The sequence below is a fragment of the Calliopsis andreniformis genome, chromosome 6 (assembly GCF_051401765.1).
Source record: "Calliopsis andreniformis isolate RMS-2024a chromosome 6, iyCalAndr_principal, whole genome shotgun sequence".
Lineage (NCBI taxonomy): Eukaryota > Metazoa > Arthropoda > Insecta > Hymenoptera > Andrenidae > Calliopsis > Calliopsis andreniformis.
This window is the reverse complement of record NC_135067.1, coordinates 1,969,425-1,979,099: the sequence shown is the minus strand read 5'-3', so window position 1 is coordinate 1,979,099 and position 9,675 is coordinate 1,969,425. Positions and strand designations below refer to the sequence as shown.

Sequence of the window (9,675 nt, the reverse complement as noted above, 5' to 3'; positions counted from 1 at the left end):
TTTCGTGGAGGGGCTGCATAGAAGGGGGGACAGAAAGATCAAGGGTGGGGAATGCGAAGGGGAGAGGGGTGCAGCACCATGCACGTAGGCGGGGTTCTTTCTTGACGTGAAGAAGCCGACGTTGGCCCTATCCGTTCAGACGAGTTAGGACCTTCGGGCAAAGACGTGTCCTCGGTGAAAACCTGCTCGAAAATCGTTCCACGTTTTTCTTGTCGATTTTTAGTAGTGTCACAAAAACCAAAGATATCCTAGTAGACTCCTAAAATAGTCAAGTTTGCCCTCACTTTCTTTCAAACCTGCAGAGTGTCTACAGATAGCAAAGTGCAAGTGTGTGATGGCAGTGTTGAGAGCTTGAAGACATCAGGGTCAAGAGCGAAAGAAGTGACAGTTCCTCTAGCACTCGACACGATCTTCATGTTCTGAACCAACATGCAGGCCACGCAGCCGATAAGCCTCCAAACGCAAAGAATGCAGGGCCTCTACATCCTGGACAACAGCGACAGCTCGGGGATTCCTCACAGCGCTGGCAGTTCGGCAAGCAACTCTCCAGATCACTATGAGCGATTTTCCCCACCCAGCCACCTGATGGACCTCAGCAGTCCACCTGAACACAGAGATCTGCCTGGCTACCATACGCATCATCACCACCAGGTGCTCTATCAGCAGCCTAGCTACATGATGTACGACAATCAAGACGAAGAAAAGAGGTATCAGGAGCATCCCAACGGGAAGATTCTCAGAGAGCTCCAAACGGACTACGACAGGCGTATGCACGACAACTCTCCAGGTTTCCTGTCCGATCACAGCAGAGATCATGAGCAGAGCTTGTACCTGACACCCTCTCCACAAATGTACTCCTCTGGGGGCGAAGACATGGCACCTAGACAGCCTCAACAGGGCTACCATCACATAGAAGCCGTGGAATACAAACCAGAGGTGTTAGACTACAAACCAGAAGTTGAGCAGCAAAGGTTCAAACAGGTAGAGCTCAGCCAAATGACGGAGCCATCCTCCTCAACCAAAAATTACCAGCTGGAGGAATCGAGGAGCAGCTCCAAGAGAAAGAGGAAGTCGAGCAGTATTGAGAATGAGTCTGAACTGGAGAACAACGCCACGTCGACGAAGACGAAAGTGAGAAAGAAGAGCGGCGCGACCTTCGAGGAGATTCAGAATCAGAGAGTGATGGCGAACGTCAGGGAAAGACAGAGGACACAAAGCCTGAACGAGGCGTTCGCAGCACTCAGGAAGATCATCCCGACCCTGCCCAGCGACAAACTCAGCAAAATCCAGACCCTGAAGCTAGCTACCAGATACATTGACTTCCTGTTCCAAGTGCTGCACTGCAATATTGAGAACACCGACGGCGTCGAGGATGTTGGTAAGTTTTTGTTATTACAATAGCTAGTCTTTCTAGACATATTCTTTTACAGTTATACTACATATAGAATATTTTCTTCCTTCCTCTTTTATACTGATAAAGAAAGAACGGGATCTGCGTAAATATAACTAATTAAAATATTATGAATAAATTGAAAACTATTTCATTCGATAATTTGAATGATTAAAGTCGCAGGTACCTCAAAACTCGTTATAAATTATCTAATAGCAATTTTCGCTGTTCAAGAATCGACTATTTTAGTTATATTCTTATTCGATTAGTAACAAATAGCGAGAGGTCATTACATTCCAAATCTTTTAAGAATGGGACTCTTGTAGATTAAATTTTTACATCGTCATTGTGAACGTAATTATTCGCTAATAGTAAGCTTAGCTGAGATCATAAAATTTCAATGTAAAGTCTTGATTTCGTTTCAAGATTTGAATTTTAAGAGACCTTCTATGTTTCAAGCTCAGAGGTTTCACGCATCCGACGGTATCTTCCTCTATCCAAGTAACACGTGATCGAAACTGCATTTGTTTATGGTAAGATGCAATCAAGTAGACCTCTCGAAAAGAATTCTCCATCTCAAAAGCCAAAAACCATACCCAGTAGCCACATTAGTTTTGTAGGAATGGTTCTGCTACCCTTTCGAACAAACATTTTTCCTACCACTCGACCATTTGTCGTCGACTCAAGAACGTTTACAAACTTTGCAGACAAACAGGGGATGCCGTGAATCAGCCTAGGGGCTCTTGAGAGAAAAAAAGATCTTTCTGTTTGGAAAAAGTATTTAAGAGCAGCTCCAGCAGTAGCGACTTAGCTCGTTTTATCTTCAGAATTTCAAGATACTACTTTTCGGGACTCTTGTTAGCTGGCACTCTGTTTTAGCTTTAATGTCGTACTAGATTTTTTGATAGGGTTTTGAAGCAAGTGGTAGACTATGGAATTTTAAGAAATAGTTTACAATTCTGTATTTCTGTTAGGTTCAGGTAATTTGAAATCCTTAGTATATAATGTTACTAACAAAATAAATTTTATGATAGTGATAGATTGACATAATTTGAATTATGAAGGTACCACTTTAATTTGATAAATTTTTATTAAAACAATAGGATTCATTTTCCTTCACTTGCTAATATACAAGATATAATAATTTCGAGTGTGATACAAATGGATCACTCTTTAGTACGTTGGAAACATACTAATGTTTTAGGCTTTCTTCCTAATTCGATTTATTAACAATGAGTTACATAAAATTTTGTTTACCTTCATTGGTAAACCAATGAATGTAACTTAAACATGATTTTCATTTTTTCACAATTCTTTAGCTTAATCTTTTTACTGAACAGTTTAGAAAAATTTGACTAATAAATGATTTAAAAATAATAAATAGATCACGTGATAAATACTTTTTCAATATTGTTGTAGATACATTGAAAATTGAATTATTCCTTAAAACAAAGCAAAACTTCTGTATTAAAACATGTATAAGCTTAAACTGATATTTAAAACTAGATAAACTAAAGTAAACTTGTGTACTAAAGAAAATGAATCCTCGGACTCCTGTATCGGAGTATATACTTACATAGATCCCTAAACTAAAAGGTGATAATCACCGATGCTGAAAACCTGAAGAACTACTGCCTCTATCAGTCCATCGATTCAAATATTTAAATAAAGTATATTTAAAGCATTAATTACAATCTTTCTTTTCTTTCCTAGGTGACAGAGTTACAAGGAGTGCAGTACTGGCAGCAAGAGAAATCACATCGTCATCCTGCAGTTATATGGCTCACGAGAAACTTTCCTACGCCTTCAGTGTTTGGAGGATGGAGGACGACTGGAACTCTAACCTCTGAAACCTGTTATCTCCAAGGTTCGTTGACAAAAAGCGTCAAGTTACTTCCAAAGTGATAATTATTACAATGGATGCGTGTACCAAGTCGATTTCCTATTTTCGCTGGCTCGAAAATATCGAAATCGCTTGTCCACGTTTCAACGTCGATCGTCTCATGAAACGGAAGTAAAATGCTCTCTAAAACGATCGAACGCGCTTGGGAATCGGTCGACTCGCTCATGCGCGAGTTTTTCCGTGGCAGTGATTTCCATTTTCTTTGGATATTCTGATTAGATTAAGACAGCAATTTCTGCTGATGCCAAAGTGGAAGACTGAAGGTCTTTCTCTTCGGAGGTTACAATTTCAAAGAATGCTCAGACCAAATATATTTGTTTAATTAAGTAGAGGGAAAGAAGTTGGGGTGCATAAGAAGGCAGTCACACTTCTATGAGAATAGGAAAACATGCATTTCATTTTGATACACTAAAATTCAATTGTGTCCTTTTCAGTTCGTACTTTCTGATATATTGAGAAGTTTTAATTTGTCATTGAGAAATGTCAAGGTGTTTTCATCTCGGCTTTTCTTAATTGTCGGTTTGACAGTTATGAAACTTCACTTCAGAAGCTTGGTTAGTTTCAAGCCTAACAAACAAGCACGTTTGAAACTAAGCATATAAAATACACTTAATGCTTTCACAATTTCAAGGGATTTCATATTGATAGTTTAAATGTAAATAACATAAACTTAGCCTTTTCTATAATTTGTATATTCCAACTTATGAAGCATTGCTTTACAACCAAGTACCTTCAATCGAAGAATCAAGATTTCACAAATGTCCCTACTATGGCGGAAGTAATGTACCAATCTAAGGCAAATCGGACTTACTATTCCATATATTAAATAATTTTAGACATCTTTGAGATACTCCTTTGAAATACTTTCCTATAAATACGCAAAAGTAGCTCTCCACCTACAATGAAGTTGTTGAATGGTCGATTTGGGATTTCCAAAACGATTCCTTCATGCCTCTCGAAATGTCCCTGGTGGATCCGTTAGGGTAAATTTATGGTCCCGACCGTGGAGAAAATCGCCAACTTAGTCGCGTGCTGTGCACCTAATCACTGACTCTACCTATTTACTTCCACAACTCTAAGAAAGTGTCCACTGAACCGCAATTCACAAATATTTCTCAAATATCTTCAAACGAAACTCTTCTACTTTCTCCAACTTACATAAGACAAAAATGAATTTTTAGCATCTTAGCAGATTTCAAAGAAATATCCTCTATACATACGTATTGTGATCTTATAACAAAAAATATTGTATTTTTTAGTACAATCGTATTTCGATACAAACTCGATGTTACAATTTTCTGAAGCCATTTTTTACATTTTACCAAATTCTAAGAAGATAAATTCAAGTTGTTAGTACATATACGAAGTTGAAATGAGTTTATTATACTTTATAAGCTTCCGATTCTTAGTCATGACCTTATATTGATACAAAACTATATTTCAAAAAACATAGAAGTCATGTAACATTATTGCCAGTGTCCTACAATAGATTTTTCTTTCCTCTCTCTATGGCGGCAGACAGTAGCACCATTGCTACAATTTTACAAGCCTTTTTACGACCGAAGACGAGCGTGAGACAGCGTCCCGACGCTAGTGGAAACAAACTGTAAGTCTTGAACCGTAGGACGAGTCGATGAAACTCAAACAAAACAAAAGGAAGAGGACTTTAACGAGAACTTTGGCGCCAGATATATGCAACGGTGATTTTCTTCTTTAAAGAAGGGAATCTTTGTAGGATTCACATTTTTGACAATATGAATGAAGGACAAAGTAACTGCTCTTTGAATCGAAAACTTCGACTGGTTTCAAAAAACAGTGGTTATTTTAAACCAGTGGAAGGAAAAGTTGGGCGTTAATGAAGCTATGGTACGTTAAATCCGCCAGCATCTTTATTTGCACGCTGAATTTTCGGCGAACAGTTGGTTTGCCCTCAAAACGAACTACCATCAAAATTGTAGTGTCCGCGGCTTCACTAACCAAAAGATTTCCCTTAACGACTGTCTTTTGTTGATTATTGCTTGTAGAAAGATTCAGATACATAAAGTCTCCTTTGTATTTAATTCAGCGATTTTAAGAGTATTTTTTGTTTGATAAGCGAGAGCTCAAAATTGTTTGAGAAAGTTTGAAGGTACTTGGAGATATTTAATAAAAACCATTTGCAAACGTTTGATATGCGTTAAACATTTTTGAAATTATTGAAAGCACCTGGCAATAACTTAAAGCCTATTCTAATATTATTAACTACAAAATTGAGATTGATTGAATAGACTTGCAGTATTCTTCTAACATTTGAAGATTTTTTAATTCAAAGTGTTCTAAGAATTTACAAGGGTTTGAAGGCATATCCCCTACCATTAAAGATATATTTCCTTCTTAGTTAACTGAAAGAGAAATTTGGCCTGTAGAAAACGTGACAGTTCTTTTCTTGCTCTTCTTTTGAATACCATACGTTTAATTCCCACATTATTTGTTCAAGTTATTAATGTTGATAATAATTATTAGAAACGGAATTTACATGCTCCTGTAGGAATGTATTCTCAATATGGCGCGAAGAATAAGTGAAAGATTGCATAGTATTTAATTTCAAATGCAATTTTCTTTTCTCAAATAACAATTTCTGAAGTGCTAGTCACTTTGAATAGCATATATTCATAAAAGAAAATTTAGCTGAGCAATTATACTTATACTTAAATTATGAAATGCATATGTAATCATTAAAATCCTTAGAGAAAAACCTGTGCCTTGTATTATAAAAAAATCTATTTAATTGTAAGTGTAATTGTTATAAGAGTTATGTTTTTTATTGTTGACAAAAAACATACATATTTGATGGAAGGTGAAGACCACGTTATAAAAGAGATGCTGCGGGAACCAAAGATATTGTAAATAGTATTTTCTTAATTTTTAAGTAGTAATACGTAACGAAAGGCGAAACTGTGAAAAACGTTGTTTAGGAGCTGAAATTTATAAAACAAATATTCTCAAGCGACCTTGACTAAAATATTTCTTTATAAAACAAATGAAAAAAGTATTACAGTCTTTGATACTTTGTTAATATAAATATCGATTCGATAAATAAGTTTTTATATTAATATTCGATAAATAAAATTAGGAAACTTGAGATTAGATACTAGCGATGAGACTCTGAAATTCTCTTTATTTTTCCACTTTTTGTGTCATAGTAAATCTATCTAATTATTAACATTCGAGTGCCTTCCGTGTGGCCTTGAACATACAGCTAAACATACCAAAGATCTTGTACATAGTTGATTAAGATAATTATTTAGTTAAGCATTAAGCTCTACACGCTGTATATTTTCGGGCAAGAGACTGTAATATAAGAGTATACGATATATATGTAATTCATATTATGTATATTTTTGCGTCGATCTACTGTTAGTAAATTAAGGCCTCAGGATAATCCTAAGTGTTAAGTTTCTCGAGGTAGAATTGACTGGCCGGAAAACGCAATAATTTATTATGTTTCGTTACGAAATGGATCCAAGAGAGTATTTTTCTGTAAATAATTGTGTAAATATTGTTGATTACTCTTTCACTGCATAAATCTTGGCAACTTTAATGAAAACTTAAAAATATTCTTATATAAAAATTTATTAATCATCGACTTTTCGATTATTGCAATATGAGAACTACAGTATTCTTAGAGTTGTAATAAAAAGATTAAATTGAATATAGTTTTCCAGTTTTTGCAGTGAGAAAATCAAAGAGTGGACGATTTTGAAGCAAGTCAGTGCGAGTGAAATGTTTTAAACAATTTCTTTTAAGAAATCGTTTCTTCCTCTTTCGGTTTACTTCGTTTTGTGATATAAATATCTTGCTTGATGTTAACTCACGCTGACTTCTGAACCGTTCAAACTGCTTCCGTCGCCGAGAATTACGTTCTTTTATATTTCTCGAAGTTCGCAATTTTCACAGCAGAAGTGACGTTTCTTCAACTTCAGCCACCATAACGAAAAATTCGGACTTCCATTCCTTGTAAACGATGCCAAAGAGCATTTCGTTTGTAGACGATCCTGCGATAACACGCTCCCTTAATGTACAGTATTTTTATATCGATCGCGAGCGTTGCAATAAACAACGATTGAACCGAAAATATGTATCTTCCATTTATTTTCCAGTTTTTAACTTTCAGTGGCAAATTAGAAATGCTTCGTGAAAATACACTATTCTTTCGTTATGGACTCACGGATGACAGACAGTAAGATAGTAGTGAAAAGTAAAAATAAATGAAAGTGTACGAAAGCAAAATTCATTTATAGTAAATTGTTTTAAAATATAGTGAATAGAGGAACAAGTTTATAGTGAAGAAACTGTTCTTTATATGTATTTGTGCACTTTCGAAGAAATTGAGCTCAAGGATGAATGGAAACACACTACTCAAATTATAGGATTTATGTTCATATTAGTGTTCGATTTCCTAAAACTTACATTTGTGTTATTTAATTGTTTACTTTTATATTGTCAAACGTATAGTAAATTCATTTGCTACAATATTATTACTAAAATATTTTTTACTCTAGTTTAATCGTTTTCCCTTATCATACTAGTTCTGCGTGAATTTTTAGAGTTTGCAGGATAATATCATTTTTGGAGTTTGTATTATTAATAGTTAATAGGTCACTTTTAGAATCGAAAAAAGCTACATTATAAAGGTCTTCATCCTTTACTACGTTTAATAGCCAACATTAACGTTTGTTTCCTTTAATATAGTTACACAAAAATGGCGCAACGAAGTATACGTTTGTTATTTTGGACGAACATAGATCATTCATGAAAAAACACCATTTCGAATGTGAAAAACGACAAATTTAAAGCAGATAGTTCGAACACAGTAACAACTTGAAAATGTTAAAAGATATCGCAAAACGGAGTTAGGAGGGAGATTTTAGCATCTTCATGTCTCCACATTATGCCAAAGACTGACGTCATGAGTCCTCATAACAAGTCGAATCGCGAAACGTTATGGATATTCCCAGATCGTAAATTCGTTGGAAACAGGCGATGGGAAGGACAGACGAAAGAGCGACGGGAGGAGAGCCGATAAATAATTTACTGAACGCAGCACGACGCCGGCCTTAATGGATTAGACGAGCCAGTGCAAATATTATTGCAAGGAAAACGATTCGCAGCCAGCGACACCTCGACTGCCACGATTGGCCAAAAACGATGTCAACCAGCTGGTCTCTTGGCCAATCCGTGGACACCAACTACCGACTTCGATCTCTTCAACCCGTTGCCCCCTGGTTCCACCTCCTCTTTGAGAAAGGAATCCATGAATAATAGGTACGTCGTGAAAATTTTTTTCTTCTAGTGTTCAGGAATCTGCTAGATCATTTTTTGCTTAATAAAAGTGGTTAGGGAAAAATGCTTCAATCTTCTGACCTAGTCCCTTAACCAAAGAAGACGAGTAAAGAGTTTATATGAAAAATTCGTTTCAATTACACTATTGGAATTTGCTTGCGTGCGAAAATTTAAGTAATAAATAATACTCGAATAGGCAGGACATTTGATGACACTTTTGGTACGAAAAACTAGGGAGGGAGGCATTACTTTTGATACGATTTTATAAAAAATAACCTTTTTCAATCCTTAATCGGAAATAAATTGAATTTAGTAAAAAATATTTTCAATTAAATGTAATTTTTGAAGGAAAGCATTATTAAATCGAAAATAATTTGTTTCTTAAGTATTTGCAGAAATTCATTTTAATTTTAGCCTCCCTACCTCTTTAATCCTGGTCTGTCGACAGGCCGTTAGAATAAAGTATTGTCAAATTATAACCTAGCTATTACATCAATAATTTTTTGGAATTATGTAATTTTTTTACTTCCATTTTTGATAACTTGGTAAGATAAAAACCAATCACCCATGCAAGTACTGATTTTTGGAAAATTGTGTTTTACGTTGTATATGTATGTATATGTATCTTTTTTGACAATTAAAATTGGCTGATAACTCGCATTTTTAAGCTTATAACAAAAACCTGTTTTTAAAAATTTGTGTGTTGATATAGTATGTAGGTATTCACTTGAAGAACGCTCGATTTTTGCATCATGACCAGAAGTCCTTTATTTTTTGAGAACGCACAAAGCAATCAGCATCGAGTGAATTGGAAGTAACTAACAACGGATGAATGGACATTAAAAATGGAATCCGAGGCACGATGAGATATCGTTATCAGTCACATGTTAAAAGTGTTCTTCGAGTAAGTAAGCATGTAAGTTAGATACTGTCCATATTAATGAGCCCACACTTATCAGTACACCTTTATATTTAAATAAGCTATAAAAGAAATTTGCCATAATAAATCGAAACAAATTTTTTTGTATCTTGTGTTCTTTGTGTTGTGTAAGTACATGCA

At 35.4% G+C, this 9,675-nt stretch overlaps 1 protein-coding gene across 1 annotated transcript; it reads left to right on the top strand.

Moving 5' to 3' along the window:
• The first annotated feature begins 429 nt into the window (after positions 1 to 429).
• Twi (twist) lies at positions 430 to 3,240 on the top strand. Its single transcript, XM_076380741.1, has 2 exons — positions 430 to 1,378; positions 3,104 to 3,240. The coding sequence occupies exons 1-2, from the start codon at positions 430 to 432 to the stop codon at positions 3,238 to 3,240; spliced, it is 1,086 nt and encodes a 361-aa protein (XP_076236856.1).
• Positions 3,241 to 9,675: the final 6,435 nt, after the last annotated feature.